The sequence below is a fragment of the Salvelinus namaycush genome, chromosome 26, assembly GCF_016432855.1.
Source record: "Salvelinus namaycush isolate Seneca chromosome 26, SaNama_1.0, whole genome shotgun sequence".
NCBI lineage: Eukaryota > Metazoa > Chordata > Actinopteri > Salmoniformes > Salmonidae > Salvelinus > Salvelinus namaycush.
Genome location: NC_052332.1, coordinates 8066390 through 8084529, shown reverse-complemented (window position 1 = coordinate 8084529; position 18140 = coordinate 8066390). Strand labels below are relative to the sequence as shown.

The 18140-nt window shown below is 41.1% G+C and overlaps 1 protein-coding gene across 1 annotated transcript in view; it reads left to right on the top strand.

The window, feature by feature from the left end:
* lamc3 (laminin, gamma 3) overlaps window positions 1-18140 on the top strand; it is a 235332-nt gene that overhangs the window by 30070 nt on the left and 187122 nt on the right. The window contains exon 2 of the mRNA XM_038965701.1: window positions 7038-7342. Coding sequence (XP_038821629.1) covers window positions 7038-7342 — 305 coding nt within the window. The remainder of the gene's footprint in view (window positions 1-7037; window positions 7343-18140) is intronic.

Sequence of the window (18140 nt, the reverse complement as noted above, 5' to 3'; positions counted from 1 at the left end):
ATTGAGTACGAGGCCGTTTGAAATGGGCACCTTTTATCCGGCTACTCAATACTGCCCCTGCAGCCCAAAGAGGTTAAATGTATTTGGCTGAGGTGTATGTAAACTTCCGACTTCAACTGTATATATATGTATCGATAACAGTCACTTATTTATCATTATCTCATATCATTCTCATTCTGACCGTCAGAAACTTCTTGAAGCTGCAAAAATCCCAGCCTTTTCTGATTATTCAGTGCTGCAAAAATGGATTTCATTATTTATTTAAAAACTAACTAAATAATTACACAGAATACACATACACACTTAAATGAGACAAAAGTCCCTAGTGGACTGTTTGTTAAGGAATGTAATGCATTTACGTGTAAATGTCATTGTCCGTCATCTCTTTGAAACCAACCGATCCTTCTACGGGAATGGCTCGTTGGATGTAAGGCTCTGGTTGTCCACCAGAGGTCACAATATCCTTCTTACAGTGGCTTGTGAAAGTATTTACCCCGTTGGCATTTTTCCTACTTTGTTGCCTTACAACCTGGAATTACATTTTTGGGGGGGGTTGTATCATTTGATTTACACAACATGCCTACCACTTTGAAGATGCAAAATATGTTTTATTGTGAAACAAACAAGAAATAAAACAAAAAAACGGAAAACTTGAGCGTGCATAACTATTCACCCCCCCAAAATCAATACTTTGTAGAGCCACCTTTTGCAGCAATTACAGCTGCAAATCTCTTGGGGTATGTCTCTATAAGCTTGGCACATCTAACCACTAGGATTTTTGCCCATTCTTCAAGGCAAAACTAATCCAGCTCCTTCAAGTTGGATGGGTTCCACTGGTGTACAGCAATCTTTAAATCATACCACAGAATCTCAATTGGATTGAGGTCCGGGCTTTGACTAGGTCATTCCAAGACATATAAATGTTTCCCCTTCAACCAGTTGAGTGTTGCTTTAGCAGTATGCTTAGGGTCATTGTCCTGCTGGAAGGTGAACCTCTGTCCTAGTCTCAAATCTCTAGAAGACTGAAACAGGTTTCCCTCAAGAAGATCCCTGTATTTAGCGCCATTCCATCATTCCTTCAATTCTGACCAGTTTCCCAGTCCCTGCCGATGAAAAACATCCCCACAGCATGATACTGCCACCACCGGAGATTCCCCTCCGGCCTTCGAATTTAAGACAGAGTGTTAAGGTGTCAAAACCGGCCCACCCCCCCTTCCCCTCTTCTGTGGGTAAGAGGGTCTGATTGTTGTCAGCTATTTACCAAGCTGATCTGAGCTCTTGAATCCTCAACCAGGAGAGTCATGACACTGTAGTGGACAGAACACACATTGGGTTATTTTTAATCCAGCCATTTAGATCACTTAGTTGGGTAGTTGAGCTATGATCCATCGGATCAGATCAGAGACTGGAGGCATGGCTTAGTAGGGCTGGGGATTTCAGATGTTTATGTTTGGCCACCCGTGAGAGAAATTGTCATTCCGGTTGATTGGTTCTGTTGTATTGTCAACAAATGTTAAGGTTTAGCACTCACAATTTTGTAGCACCAGTTGAGAACTACTAGTGAATATTTGTCTACAACAGACTGTGTCAAATGAGGTGCTCTACTTGCATTGGCATAACCCTCAAACACATAAACTGATACAATTTCACTGAAGGTTGGCATAAAATACACATGTATTTGACTGTGCCCCCAAATATGCTAATGAGCCCCATCAGTACATTGTCCCACCTATCAAAGCGCAGTGACGATTGTACCTTATATTTGAAATGTTGTGTAGAAAAATGTCCCATTACACCCACAAGGTACCAAACTGTACCATGTGAGTTCATATGCATTTTGCTGCACCCACATTAACATCTGCTAAACACGTGTATGTAACCAATAAAAATGGATTTGATTTGATATGTACCTTTTTTAGGTAAAAACACTGTTCCTAAACCATACCCTCATTTTATAAAATATATTATGTATAAGTATGAACCTGGTTGCAATGCAGAAGCATCTATGTTTAAACGCAATTCATGTCAATTATGCCTTTCAATGTAAAACATTCCAAATTACATTTGACACCTGGGTTTTCACATGCACTCAAATGTTGTCACGTGTAGTGTCATGGTACCACATGTTGAAATTGTTCCTCCCCAGGTTGTCACATTTATATCATGAGATTGTGTTTTCACATGTTGTCATGTGTAGTTTTATGTTATCACATGTTGCTTCAAAGATAGCCACCCCCCCTCCTCTCTCCCACCAGAGAGGAAGGGGGAAGTTGTGGCGGTTTTACTACTTAACGACCGGTCGTAAACGTTCTCTCTCTTGCCTTTGCAGTATTGAGAATGGAATGGCTGAGTGTTACAACAGAGAGAGACTTGCCAAAACTTTAACATCTAAAGATTGGACGTTGAAACAATATATCTAACATAAAGAATGTGGGAAAATGTTGATGGAGAAACAATAATCATCTGACAGTAGAGACTTCCGAGTTACCCGATTTACATCTAAATGTTGTAAAACATGAAACCAATTGTGAAAAGATAGCAATGTGATTTTAGCCTTCTAAATTAGAATAGTTTTTCATATAGGGTACCACATGAGGGAGGAGGATGTCTTCCCTGTAACGCACTTCCCTGTAACGAATGACAACAAGCTCAGTCCGATGATGCTGTGACACCCCCCCCCCAGACCGTGACGGGCCCTCCACCTCCAAATCGATCCCGCTCCAGCATACAGGCCTCGGTGTAACGCTCATTCCTTCGACGATAAACGCGAATCCGACCGTCATCCCTGGAGAAACAAAACCGTGACTCGTCAGTGAAGAGCACGTTTTGCCAGTCCTGTCTGGTCCAGCGACGGTGGGTTTGTGCCCATAGGCGACGTTGTTGCCGGTGATGTCTGGTGAGGACCTGCCTTACAACAGGCCTACAAGCCCTCAGTCCAGCTTCTCTCAGCCTATTGCGGACAGTGTAAGTACTGACGGAGAGATTGTGCGTCCCTGGTGTAACTCGGGCAGTTGTTGTTGCCATCCTGTACCTGTCCTGCAGGTGTGATGTTCGGATGTACCGATCCTGTGCAGGTTTTGTTACACTTGGTCTGCCATTGCGAGGACGATCAGCTGTCTGTCCTGTCTCCCTGTAGTGATGTCTTAGGCGTCTCACAGTACGGACATTGCAATGTATTGCTCTGGCCATATCTGCAGGCCTCATGCCTCTTTGCAGCATGCCTAAGGCACGTTCACGCAGATGAGCAGGGACCCTGGGCATCTTTCTTTTGGTGTTTTTCAGAGCCAGTAGAAAGGCCTCTTTAGTGTCCTAAGTTTTCATAACTGTGACCTTAATTGCCTACCGTCTGTAAGCTGTTAGTGTCTTAACGACCGTTCATTAATTGTTCATGGTTCATTGAACAAACATGGGAAACAGTGTCATCTACCGCCTCTCTCTCCCGGATCCGGGATCCCCCCCATCAAAAAAGCTGACTAGCATAGCCTAGCCTAACGCCACAGGGATATCATATAACATAATTTTCATGAAATCACAAGTCCAAGACACCAAATGAAAGATACACATCTTGTGAATCCAGCCATCATTTCCGATTTTTAAATGTTTTACAGCGAAAACACTATGTATTTCTATTAGCTAACCACAATAGCAAAAGACTCAACCGCATATTTTCACAATTTTTTCACAAAACCGACCAAATAGAGATATAATTAGTCACTAACCAAGAAACAACTTCATCAGATGACAGTCTTATAACATGTTATACAATATATCTATGTTTTGTTCGAAAATGTGCATATTTCAGGTATAAATCATAGTTTTACATTGCAGCTACCATCAAAAATATCACCAAAGCAGCCAGAATAATTACAGAGAGCAACGTGAAATACCTAAATACTCATCATAAAACATTTATGAAAAATACATGGTGTACAGCAAATGAAAGATAAACATCTTGTGAATCCAGCCAATATTTCCGATTTTTTAAGTGTTTTACAGCGAAAACACAATATAGCATTATATTAGCTTAACACAATAGCCAAAAACACAACCGCATTCATTCACCGCAAAGGTAGCGATCGCAAAAAAACAGCAAAAGATATAAAATTATTCACTAACCTTGACAAACTTCATCAGATGACAGTCCTATAACATCATGTTAAACAATACATATATGTTTTGTTCGAAAATGTGCATATTTAGCGGTACAAATCGTGGTTTTACAATGTGAATACGTAGCCAAAATGCACAAAATTCTCCAGAGATATTTTGGACAGTCACCTAATCTAATCAAATAACTCATCATAAACTTTACTAAAAAAAAAAAAAAAATACATGTTGTACAGCAAATGAAAGATACACTAGTTCTTAATGCAACCACTGTGTTAGATTTTTAAAAATAACTTTAGTACGACATACAAAGTTTACGTTATAGCGAGACAGCGCCCGCAATAAGGGCGGAAAATAGGACTAAACATTTTCCACAGAAATACGAAATAACATCATAAATGGTTCCTACTTTTGCTGAGCTTCCATCAGAATCTTGTACAAGGAGTCCTTGGTCCAGAATAATCGTTGTTTGGTTTTAGAATGTCCTCTTCTCCTGTCGAATTAGCAACCATAGCTAGCCATGTGGCGCAAACATGCCCAACTTCACCTGACGCAAAGAAAATAAAATTCCAAAACTCGCAATAAACGTTCAATAAACTGATACAACTCGGTTGAAAAAAACTACTTAATGATGTTTTTATCACATCTATCAAATAAAATCAGAGCCGGAGATATCTACCGTGTATACCGAAAGCTTTTCAGAAGGCAATCTGGGGTTCCTTCTCGCGCCTTCGAAGACAATGAAATTTCCAGACACGTCATTCCAAAAGCTCTTGTTCGACCTCAGATCAAGCTAGACACCCCATTCCACCTCTCACTGCCTGTTGACATCTAGTGGAAGGCGTATGAAGTGCATGTATATCCATAGATTTCAGGCAAATTAATAGGAAGCCCCTGGAACAGAGCCTCGATTTCAGATTTTTCACTTCCTGTCAGGAAGTTTGCTGCAAAATGAGTTCTGTTTTACTCACAGATATAATTCAAACGGTTTTAGAAAGAGAGTGTTTTCTATCCAATAGTAATAATAATATGCATATTGTACGATCTAGAATTGAGTACGAGGCAGTTTAATTTGGGCACGATTTTTTTCCAATGGGGAAACAGCGCCCCCATATTGACAAGAAGTTAAACCCTTTACAGTGAAGATCTGTGAAGTTATTTGGATTTTTACAAATGATCTTTGAAAGACAGGGTCCTGAAAAGGGCCGTTTCTTTTTTTTGCTGAGTTTAGTTCCGACAGTGCAGCAATATCTAACATGTAATCTAACAATTCCACAACTACCTAATACACACAAATTTGGAGTAAAGGGTTGGAATAAGAATATATACATATAAATATATGGATGAGCTATGACAGAGCAGCATAGGCAAGATGCAATAGAAGGTATAAAATACAATATATTCATATGAGTTGAGTAATGCAAGATATGTAAACATTATTAGAGTGCCATTATTAAAGTGACTAGTGATCCATTTATTAAAGTGGCCAGTGATTTCAAGTCTCTATGTAGGCAGCAGCCTCTCCGTGTTAGTGATGGCTGTTTAACAGTCTGATGGCCTTGAGATATAAGCTATTTTTCAGTCTCTCAGTCCCAGCTTTGATGCACCTGTACTAACCTCACCTTCTGGATGGTAGCGGGGTGAACAGGCAGTGGCTGGTGTGGTTGTTGTCCTTGATGATCTTTTTGGCCTTCCTGTGACATCGGGTGATGTAGGTGTCCTGGAGGACAGGTAGTTTGCCCCCGGGGATGCGTTGTTCACCCTCTGGAGAGCCTTGCAGTTGTGGGCGGTGCAGTTGTCGTACCAGGCGGTGATTCAGCCCGACAGGATGCTTTCAATTGTGCGTCTGTAAAAGTTTGTGAAGGTTTTAGGTGACAAGCCAAATTTCTTCAGCCTCCTGAGGTTGAAGAGGCGCTGTTGTGCCTTCTTCACCACATTGTCTGTGTGGGTGGACCATTTCAGTTTGTCTGTGATGTGTATGCCGAGGAACTTAAAACGTTCCTCCTTCTCCACTACTGTCCCGTCGATGTGGAAGGGCGGGTGCTCCCTCTGCTGTTTCCTGAGGTCCACAATAATCTCCTTTGTTTTGTAGACGTTGAGTGATAGGTTGTTTTCCTGACACCACATTCCGAGGGCCCTCACCTCCTCCCTGTAGGCTGTCTCGTCGTTGTTGGTAATCAAGCCTACTACTGTTGTGTCGTCTGCAAACTTGACGATTGAGTTCGAGGCGTGCATTGCCGCGCAGTAATGGGTGAACAGGGAGCACAGGAGGGGGCTGAGCATGCACCCTTGTGAGGCCCCAGTGTTGAGGATCAACGAAGTGGAGATGTTGTTTCCTACCTTCACCATCTGGGGGCGGCCCGTCAGGAAGTCCAGGACCCAATTGCACAGGGCGTGGTTGAGACCCAGGGCCTCAAACTTAATGATGAGCTTGGAGGCAATTGGCCTGCTATTGCACACTTTAAATTCTAATGGCCAATACTTCACATGTTACTGAAAAAAGACCTCATTAGAATAAACATGAACATTTCTAATAAACATCAAAAACACTCCCAAAACGAGAGAAACCAAATAACGAGAGGTGCATAACCTGTGCCTAAAATCTTGAACTGAAAGGCGAGTGCAGAGTTTACAGCGGAGTGGAGAGTAGAATAAGAAACTTACATAAATCATAATGATAAACAGACTCTGGCATTTGTCCTTTTACATGTTATAAAGTTATAAAATGCAATATTTGATGGGACTAACGACAGCAGGGCTAGCAAGCAATGTGTGTAGCAAACAATTAGACCAAGTCTGTTTCTGTGGGGTGAAATGGAGAGGGACAGAAAGTTTGCTGCTGAAATGCATTTGTATTTACATACTGTAGTGTACCTACTAATCCCTGCATCCCTTCACACTGTAGTATACTAACTCCTGTATCTCCACAGGTAAGGCCTTTGAGATCACCTACGTGCGGCTCAAGTTCTACACCAGCCGACCGGAGAGCTTTGCCATCTACAAGAGGACAAATCAGGATGGACCATGGATGCCCTACCAGTACTACAGCGCCTCCTGTAGCAAGACCTACGGGAAGAACGCCAAGGGATATATCCGCCCGGGGGACGACGAGAGGATGGCATTGTGCACCGACGAGTTCAGTGACATCTCCCCTTTGACTGGGGGCAACGTGGCCTTCTCTACTTTGGAGGGACGACCCAGCGCATATAACTTTGACCAGAGCGCCGTGCTGCAGGTGAGGATGTGTGTGCGTACGTGTGTGTGCGAGTGAGAGAGAAACTGAGAGAAACAGGGTAGTGGCAGGAGGTTGGTCTCGGTGGAACTGTGGGAAAATTACATGTTTAGAGTGACTGATGTAGAGGCGTTTGAATGGGCTGTTGGTATTATGGTAGCAGACAAGTCACAGAGGTATTTTGAAGTCAAGGAGAGGTTAGGGAACATGTACAATACTTAATTAGCATATGAAGGACTTGTTTTCAACGTGCCTTCACGAACCATTGCATTTTAACATAATACATTTTGTGTGTATTTTTTACATATACAGTGCCTTCGGGAAAGCATTCAGACCACATTACTTTTTCCATATTTTGTTACGTTTCAGCCTTATTCTAAAATTGATTTTTTTTTTATCCTCAGCAATCTACACACAATAGCCCATAATGACAAAGTGGAAACAGTTTATTTTCTGCTAATGTATATATTTTTTATACAGAAATACCTTATTTACATAAGTATTCAGACCCTTTGCTATGACACTCGAAATTGAGCTCAGGTGCATCCTGTTGCCATTGATCATCCTTGAGATGTCCACCTGCGGTAAATTAAATTGATTGGACATGATTTGGAAAGGCACACACCTGTCTATATAAGGTCCCACAGCTGACAGTGTATGTCAGAGCAAAAACCAAGCCATGAGATTGAAGGAATTGTCCGTAGAGCTCCGAGACAGGATTGTTTGTGGCCTGCTGGAGGTCATTTTGCAGGGCTCTGGCAGTGCTCCTCCTTGCACAAAGGCGGAGGTAGCGGTCCTGCTGCTGGGTTGTTGCCCTCCTACAGCCTCCTCCACGTCTCCTGATGTACTGGCCTGTCTCCTGGTAGCGCCTCCATGCTCTGGACACTACGCTGACAGACACAGCAAACCTTCTTGCCACAGCTCGCATTGATGTGCCATCCTGGATGAGCTGCACTACCTGAGCCACTTGTGTGGGTTGTAGACTCCGTCTCATGCTACCACTAGAGTGAGAGCACCGCCAGCATTCAAAAGTGACCAAAACATCAGCCAGGAAGCATAGGAACTGAGAAGTGGTCTGTGGTCACCACCTGCAGAACCACTCCTTTATTGGGGGTGTCTTGCTAATTGCCTATAATTTCCACCTTTTGTCTATTCCATTTGCACAACAGCATGTGAAATTTATTGTCAATCAGTGTTGCTTCCTAAGTGGACAGTTTGATTTCACAGAAGTGTGATTGACTTGGAGTTACATTGTGTTGTTTAAGTGTTCCCTTTATTTTTTTGAGCAGTGTAGTTCAGCTTTTGCTTTGTCATTATGTGGTATTGTGTGTAGATTGAGGAGGAAAAAAACTAATATTTTTTTTTTATGAGGCTTGCACCTAACAAAATGTGGAAAAGTTGAGTGGTCTGTATACTTTCCGAAGACACTGTATGTGAGTGTGTGCAGCAGACCTGGGATAACTATAGTTTTGTGGTAACTTTTTTTTGTTTGCGGCGCAAATAGTTACATTGGAGGTGACTACAACTATTTGAATACAGATCAGTAAAATTACATGTTTTTTAAATATTTGATTACGGATCTGAAAATGCAACAATTTTTTTCTATTTCAATACAGATCTCAGAAACGGACTACTTTTTAAAACTATTGGATTTGCTGCATGTTGCAGATAGAGACACAATGTCCTATAATTTTTTCATCTATCTGACAGTAGATCATATTTGATTTAACAATGCATTTCGGTCCCGCTTCAAAGACGTTCAGCTTATAAAGGTTTCGTAAAGGCTACATACATGTGTTACAAAGTATGTATAATCGGATGTCATGCTTTATCAAGGGCTCATAAATGTAGCATAATTGTGTGACATAAACAACAATGTAAAATGTGACCTAACTCACTATGTCGAATATGATATTAACATGTGCTTTATAAAGAATGACATGTTGGGTTGATGGATTGGAATACGCTCTACAGTGAAGTGATGTTAGTCACATTACACCTAATCTCATTCCCAGACTCTACCGCCTAAGTGTGTGGAAGGTCTGTTGGACCAACGCATCAAACTTGGCCTTCATTAGTTAAGGTTAGGTTTAAAATCAAATTTTAAGAAGATAAATTGTGGAAATGGGCAGAGTTTAGCCATAATTATGACTTTTGTACTGTGTTAACTAGTGACGATGACAAATACTTTACTCGCTAAGGTCACTCCCACTAAGGCCAACTTTGAATGGTTGATATCCCAGGCTTATATGTGCTGTGTGTGCAATAGCCTGGGAATGACATTACACCAATAAACACTTGATGAAAGCCCCAAACCTATAGAAATTGAAAGTGCCTTTCTTCTGGAACCAAGTAACATGTTCCTCAGTACACAAACACACACACAACTAAAATGAGCCATACCGTGCAGCGTTTGAACCGTAAGGTCTTTGACACATTCACCCACTCCCACACTTAAGGATCAGCCACAAAATGTTGGCACCATTGTAACAGGTTCTCATCAAGCCCTGGTTTTCAGCATGGGAACACAAGAGGAATACAGGTTGGACTAGTCCAAATCATCTTGGCTCTGACACACACACAAGATTTGCAGGTCCATCAACCCATTTAAATACCTCTCACACCCTACAGTAATCTGTGGATTATGAGAGAACCTTCATAAATCAGCAGAACATTAAACCGCTATTTATTTACACTTTATGTATTGTCCTGTAATACTTATTTGAAGTGAGACACCTTCGGTCATTCAAAAAACATCAAAAAACAACATATATATATATATATATATATATATATATATATACAAGCTTGGAACACATGTATTTGGAGCTCTACGGACAATTCCTTTGACCTCAAGGCTTGAATTTTCTCTGACAACCTTATATACAGTTGAAGTCGGAAGTTTACATACACCTCAGCCAAATACATTTAAACTCAGTTTTTCACAATTCCTGACATTTAATCCTAGTAAGAATTCCCTGTTTTAGGTCAGTTAGGATCAACACTTTATTTTAAGAATGTGAAATGCCAGAATAATAGTAGAGAATGATTTTTTTCAGCTTTTATTTCTTTCATCACATTCCCAGTGGGTCAGAAGTTTATATACACTCAATTAGTATTTGGTAGCATTGCCTTTGAATTGTTTAACATGGGTCAAAGGTTTCGGGTAGCCTTCACACAAGCTTCCCACAATAAGTTGAGTGAATTTTGGCCCATTCCTCCTGACAGAGCTGGTGTAACTGACTCAGGTTTGTAGGCCTCCTTGCTAGCACACGCTTTTTCAGTTCTGCCCACAAATGTTCTATAGGATTGAGGTCAGGGCTTTGTGATGGCCACTCCAATACCTTGACTTTGTTGTCCTTAAGCCATTTTGCCATAACTTTGGAAGTATGCTTGGGGTCATTGTCCATTTGGAAGACCCATTTGTGACCAAGCTTTAACTTCCTGACTGATGTCTTGAGATGTTGCTTCAACATATCCACATAATTTTCTTTCCTCATCATGCCATCCATGCCACACCCACATGATGATGCTGCAACCCCCGTGCTTCACGGTTGGGATGGTGTTCTTCGGCTTGCAAGCATTCTCCGTTGTCCTCCAAACATAACGATGGTCATTATGGCCAAACAGTTCTATTTTTGTTTCATCAGACCAGAGGACATTTCTCCAAAAAGTGCGGTCTTTGTCCTCATGTGCAGTTGCAAACCGTAGTCTGGATTTTTTTATGGCGGTTTTGGAGCAGTGGCTTCTTCCTTGCTGAGCGGCCTTTCAGGTTATGTCGATAGGACTTGTTTTACTGTGGACACAGATACTTTTGTAGCTGTTTCCTCCAGCATCTTCACAAGGTCCTTTGCTGTTGTCCTGGGATTGATTTGCACTTTTCGCACCAAAGTACGTTCATCTCTAGGAGACAGAACGTGTCTCCTTCCTGAGCGATATGACAGCTGCTTGGTCCCATTGTGTTTATACTTGCGTACTATTGTTTGTACAGATTAACGTGGTACCTTCATGAGTTTGTAAATTGCTCCCAAGGATGAAACAGACTTGTGAAGGTCTACCATTTTTTTCTGAGGTCTTGGCTGATTTGTTTTGATTTTCCCATGATGTCAAGCAAAGAGGCACTGAGTTTGAAGGTAGGCCTTGAAATACATCCACAGGTACACCTCCAATTGACTCAAATGATGTCAATTAGCCTATCAGAAGCTTCTAAAGCCATGACATCATTTTCTGGAATTTTGCAAGCTTTTTAAAGGCACAGTCAACTCAGTGTATGTAAACTTCTGACCCACTGGAATAGTGATACATTGAATTATAAGTGAAATAATCTGTCTGTAAACAATTGTTGGAAAAATTACTTGTGTCATGCACAAAGTAGATGTCCTAACCGACTTGCCAAAACTATAGTTTGTTGACAAGAAATGTGTGGAGTGGTTGAAAAGTGAGTTTTAATGACTCCAACATAAGTGTATGTAAACTTCTGACTTCAACTGTAGATAGGTGTATGCCTTTCCAAATCATGTCTAATTAATTGAATTTACCACCGGTGGACTCCAATCAAGTTGTAGAAACATTTCAAGGATGATCAATGTAAAAAGGATGCACCTGAACTCACTATCAAGTCTCATAGTAAAGGGTCTGAATGCTAATGTAAATAAGATATTTCTGTTTTACATTTTAAATACATTTGCAAACATTTTGAAAATCATGATTTCATTTTGTCATTATGGGTTATTGTGTGTAGATTGATGGGGGAAAAAACAATTTAATCAATTTTAGAATAAGGCTGTAACGTAACAAAATATGGGAAAAGTCAAGTGGTCTGAATACTTTGTGAATGCACTGTACATTTTTAAAACAATACAAATACATTTGATTTTAAAAAGTCCAGCAGTGCAATTACATTGTACTGTGAATAGTGTAGCTTGTCGCTGAGCTGGCAGATGAATGGTTCTTGCCTCTCTGCTTGCTGGAGGTACCAACCTTAAAAGAAACAACAAAGAAAGTTAGCAGGTCTGTTTGGAAATGCCTTTGTCACACCATCTGGATAAGGGCATTTCTGAGCAGCGCCAGAAACTCTAAGTGGGGAAATGGGAAACTCCATTTGATATGTATTATTATATTCATCTTTCATTTACCAATCTCATGACGTCACTATGAGATGCGGATGTATCTAAGGGGATTTGTGTTTAGCTGAGCCAGGTTGCGAGCAGCATTTCGGCAAGCTAGCAATTGCTGTGAAGCCACCGAAATGATTTGAAATAACGACTGAGGTAGTTACAGTATGTAATCTAACTCAACACTTAATTATTAAGGGTCTAAGACGTTTGGGTGGGGGGGGGGGGGGGGGGGGTCACGTTATGTTTTGTTTTTGACACATTTTACCCCCTATGCACTTTTTGCCATTTTTAGAGCCTGGTTCTGGGTTACCTTCAGACGACTCCCCTGAACCTTTGTGTTCCTGAGAGTCTCCCCTTTTGATTTTGGTGACATATTAGTTAATAGCTCCAACGGTTCGGTCTGGACAGGCAGTTTGTGAGAAGACTTCTTCGAGATGAGGACATCCGGGACAGAGAGTTCAGATGACTGCCATAAAGCTTGTGGATGTCATAGAGTTTAACAATTTATTTAAATATTGGTGATATACTAGTTTTTAGCTCACATGGTACGGGTTTAGAAAATATTTTGTGAAGATTTTCCTTTCCGGATCCTCTCAATCCTCTTTCCATTTCTTAAAGTAATCATCTCATCTCTTCTCAGGCAGTAGCAGCCAGATAGTGTTAGATGGTTGTCTGGCTATCTCTGTGCTCCTCATCCTATACTATCTTTGAGTCATCCTATTTATGTAGGCTGTAGCCTAGTGCTTAGAGCTTTGGGCATGTAACCGAAAGGTTGATAGATCGAATCCCTGAGCTGACAAGGTGAACATCTGTCGTTCTGCCCCTGAACAAGGCAGTTACCCTCGGAACAGCAGGTTGTCATTGTAAAGAAGAATTTGTTCTTAACTGACTTGCCTAGTGAAATAAAAAAAATACACATGAAAAAAGAATGGTTCTAAATAGTACCAGATAGGAGATATTTGGCTTGTAAACTAGGGATGTCACAAATGGAGAAAACAAAATATTAAAGGTCCTGAACAGGTATTCTGAATATTCATTTTTCTCTCATGGCTAACTACAAAGAAGTTTGAAAAGACAGGCTGAATGGGCTTGGAGCATATGTCAATCAAATTTATTTATATAGCCCTTCTTACATCAGCTGATATCTCAAAGTGCTGTACAGAAACCCAGCCTAAAACCCCAAACAGCAAGCAATACAGGTGTAGAAGCACGGTGGCTAGGAAAAACTCCAGAGAAAGGCCAGAACCTAGGAAGAAACCTAGAGGAACCAGGCTATGAGGGGTGGCCAGTCCTCATCTGGCTGTGCCAGGTGGAGAATATAACAGAACATGGCCAAGATGTTCAAATGTTCATAGATGACCCGCAGGGTCAAATAATAATAATAATCACAGTGGTTGTCGAGTGTGCAGCAGGTCAGCGGCTCAGGAGTAAATGTCAGTTGGCTTTTCATAGCTGACCATTCAGAGTATCTCTACCGCTCCTGCTGTCTCTAGAGAGTTGAAAACAGCAGGTCTGGGACAGGTAGCATGTCCGGTGAACAGGTCAGGGTTCCATAGCCGCAGGCAGAACAGTTGGAACTGGAGCAGCAGCACGGCCAGGTGGACTGGGAACAGCAAGGAGTCATCAGGCCAGGTAGTCCTGAGGAATGGTCCTAGGGCCCAGGTCCTCCGAGAGAGAGAGAGAGAGAGAGAAAGAAAGAAAGAAAGAAAGAAAGAAAGAAAGAAAGAAAGAAAGAAAGAAAGAAAGAAAGAAAGAAAGAAAGAAAGAAAGAGAGAAAAATAGAGAGAGAATTAGAGAAAGCATACTTACATTCACACAGGACACTGGATAAGACAGGAGAAATACTCCAGATATAACAGACAGACCCTAGCCCCCCGACACATAAACTACTGCAGCATAAATACTGGAGGCTGAGACAGGAGGGGTCGGGAGACACTGTGGCCCCATCCAACGATACCCCCAGAAAGGGCCAAACAGGCAGGATATAACCCCACCCACTTTGCCAAAGCACAGCCCCCACACCACTAGAGGGATATCTTCAACCACCAACTTACCATCCTGAGACAAGGCCGAGTATAGCCCACAAAGATCTCCACCACGGCACAACCCAAGGGGGGCGCCAACCCGGAAAGGAAGATCACGTCAGTGACTCAACCCACTCAAGTGACGCACCCCTCCTAGGGACGGCATGGAAGAGCGCCAGTAAGCCAGTGACTCAGCCCCTGTATTAGGATTAGAGGCAGAGAATCCCAGTGGAGAGAGGGGAACCGGCCAGGCAGAGACAGCAAGGGTGGTTCGTTGCTCCAGTGACTTTCCGTTCACCTTCACACTCCTGGGCCAGACTACACTCAATCATAGGACCTACTGAAGACATGAGTCTTCAATAATGACTTAAAGGTTGAGACCGAGTCTGCGTCTCTCACATGGGTAGGCAGACCATTCCATAAAAATGGAACTCTATAAGAGAAAGCCCTACCTCCAGCTGTTTGCTTAGATATTCTAGGGACAGTAAGGAGGCCTGCGTCTTGTGACCGTAGCGTACGTGTAGGTATGTACGGCAGGACCAAATCGGAAAGATAGGTAGGAGCAAGCCCATGTAATGCTTTGTAGGTTAGAAGTAAAACCTTGAAATCAGCCCTTGCCTTAACAGGAAGCCAGTGTAGAGAGGCTAGCACTGGAGTAATATGATAACATTTTTGCGTTCTAGTCAAGATTCTAGCAGCCGTGTGTATCACTAACTGAAAGTAGAGCATTGCAGTAGTCTAACCTAGAAGTGACAAAAGCATGTGCAGTGTTACGCAGATGGAAAAAAGCTGTCCTTGAAACAGTCTTGATATGTTCGTCAAAAGAGAGATCAGGGTCGACTAAGATTATTGCATGGTTTGCTTTTTTCGTAAAGCTTTTTTGAAATCTGACACAGCGGTTGCATTAAGGAGAAGTGCATCTAAAATTCCATGCATAACAGTTGTATCTTTTAGCAATGTTTATTATGAGTATTCCTGTAAATTGATGTGGCTCTCTGCAAAATCAAAGGATGTTTTGAGACTTCTGAACGTAAGGCGCCAATGTAAACTCAGATTTTTGGATATAAATATGAACTTTACCGAACAAAACATACATGTATTGTGTAACATGAAGTCCTATGAGTGTCATCTGATGAAGATCATCAAAGGTTAGTGATGAATTCTATCTATATTTCTGCTTTTTGTGACTCCTCTCTGGCTGGAAAAATGGCTGTGTTATTCTGTGAATAGGCACTCACCTAACATAATCGTTTGGTTTGCTTTCGTCGTAAAGACTTTTTGAAATCGGACACTGTGGCTGGATATACAACAACTGTATCTTTAAAATTGTGTAAAATACATGTATGTTTGAGGAATTTTAATTATGGGATTTCTGTTGTTTTGAATTTGACGCCCTGCAGTTTCACTGGCTGTTGAAGAGGTGGGACGCTACCGTCTCACGTACCCTAGAGAGGTTAATGCAACCGCTGTGTCAGGTTTCAAAAAAACTTTACGGAAAAAGCATCATCTGAGTACGGCGCTCAGAGCCCAAACCAGCCAAAATAAATATCCGCCATGTTGCACAGTCAACATTAGTCAAAAATAGCATTATAAATATTCACTTAACTTTGACTCTAATTCCACAGATTTTATAACTGGGTTCTCCGGAAAATGGAGAGGAACACATATGCAGTTCTACTATGCAATAAAACATTTTTAAAGCCGCTTTAGACAGGATTACCTACACTTACTGACCGGCTCAAATAGACAGAAGCGTGCTATATTGCAGACCAATCCAAACTCATCTCTCGGCATGTCCAGCCCACTCATTATCTCAGCCAATCATGGCTAGCAGGAAGGTTGCTGACTTTTTCTGTGGCTAAACCAACTAGGCTCGTAATTTAACAATTTATTCGTATTTACAGATGGCATACACGCTTGTAATTAAGGCACATTAAAGTTCACGTGTGCCATAAGGCATTTCTGCCAAAAAGCACATTTTGATTTAAAAAAAGTTTACGTTCAAATTGCTCCCTGTGAAACAGTGACCCATGACATGCGCCAAGTTTCTTGAAACGAGTCACATATCATGAGCTCACTTTGACTGAAAGCTCTTTGAAACACCCATGTCAAGCAACTTGGATGCAGTGAGCAGTGTTGCAGTACAATCATTTAAAGCAAATTTGGTGATACACAAACAACTCAAACAACATTGAAATTGGATCAATTATATGTATTTTTTTGATACACATCCCGTTTGACATGTCTGTTGTGATGTGGTTCACATTAACACTGACACATTTGTTGACTTTTGTTCCATGCTGGCTGAAGACCTAGATAGCCAGTATCTAGGTAATACCAGACACAAATGAAAGGGGAACCTTATCAGTATCTTTTCCATAGATTAATAGCGTAAACTTTTAATTATATTTGCTGACACACTACAGTCAAATTTTGGCAACATTAGATTAGCCATCTAGCTAGATAAACCACCTCCCTCATGCCTTGTACGAAGTTGGTACTTATTTAAATTAGGTAAAATAATATCATGTTACCATTGGTAATTGATGAGTATGCACTTGCAGGGCAAGGGGCGAGGGAGGAAGGAATTCTTTTTAAATGGACCACCCTTGGCCGGAAATTCGTCACTCCTTCATCCCGCAATGATTGTGTTTTCGGCCACCAGTGGCTTGTGGGTGCTTTATATGTGCTATATTCAATTATGAGTGTTTACTTATATTAAATATATAATTATTAATATATTCGTACTGTATGATAGCTAGCAAATTAATTAACTAACGTTAGCCTGCCTAGCTGGAACCTCTGAAGAAGGGAAATGTTTTATTTCTACAATTTCCAAAAGATAACCAAACAAAAACATTTTTACTTACACTTGTATGTTGACGTCTCCATTGATGTTGTTTTACATTTTTTGCAGACTTTTCTTAGCGGATGTACAATCGTCGCAAATTGAATTGTGTGTGGGTGTGTGTGTGTGTGTGTGTGTGTGTGTGTGTGTGTGTGTGTGTGTGTGTGTGTGTGTGTGTGTGTGTGTGTGTGTGTGTGTGTGTGTGTGTGTGTGTGTGTTTCTGCAATTGTATGTGAACGAGATTGTGTTGGACATACAGACTGTTTCATGCTCAATAAATAGATAATAGACTTCAAAAGCTAGTCAGCTCAGTGAAATGCTGTAATCCTTAAACACAATATGTTTCCTGTTTATTATAGTACCTTGTAGATGGCTATAATGCAGATAAACTGTAGAGAAGCATTATCCTATCAATTTAGGATATGACTTGCAGTCATGTACCTTTCTGTAGACTTGACAATCCCCTCACCCCTCACTTTTTATGGTCATTAGCAGATTATACATGATCCCAATTTTAGCTTCAAGACGCCAACAATTAAAAAAATACGACAGTCAGTGGAAAGTGCTAAAACAGTGACGTCAACTCTCTATTTTTTGGCTATCTTTATGCACGTTCGCACATTGTGGGGAGCAAAGCTCCATTCTCTAACAACAATTACAATAATCCCCAAACCTTTTTTATGAGATTTGGAAACACCTAAAACACATTTGCTACACATTTTTAATATTCAAACAAAACCCTTTATGTAACATCTACACACGTTGTAAATTGCTTAAATGCATAGTTCGAAACAAGATTCATGATAGAAATG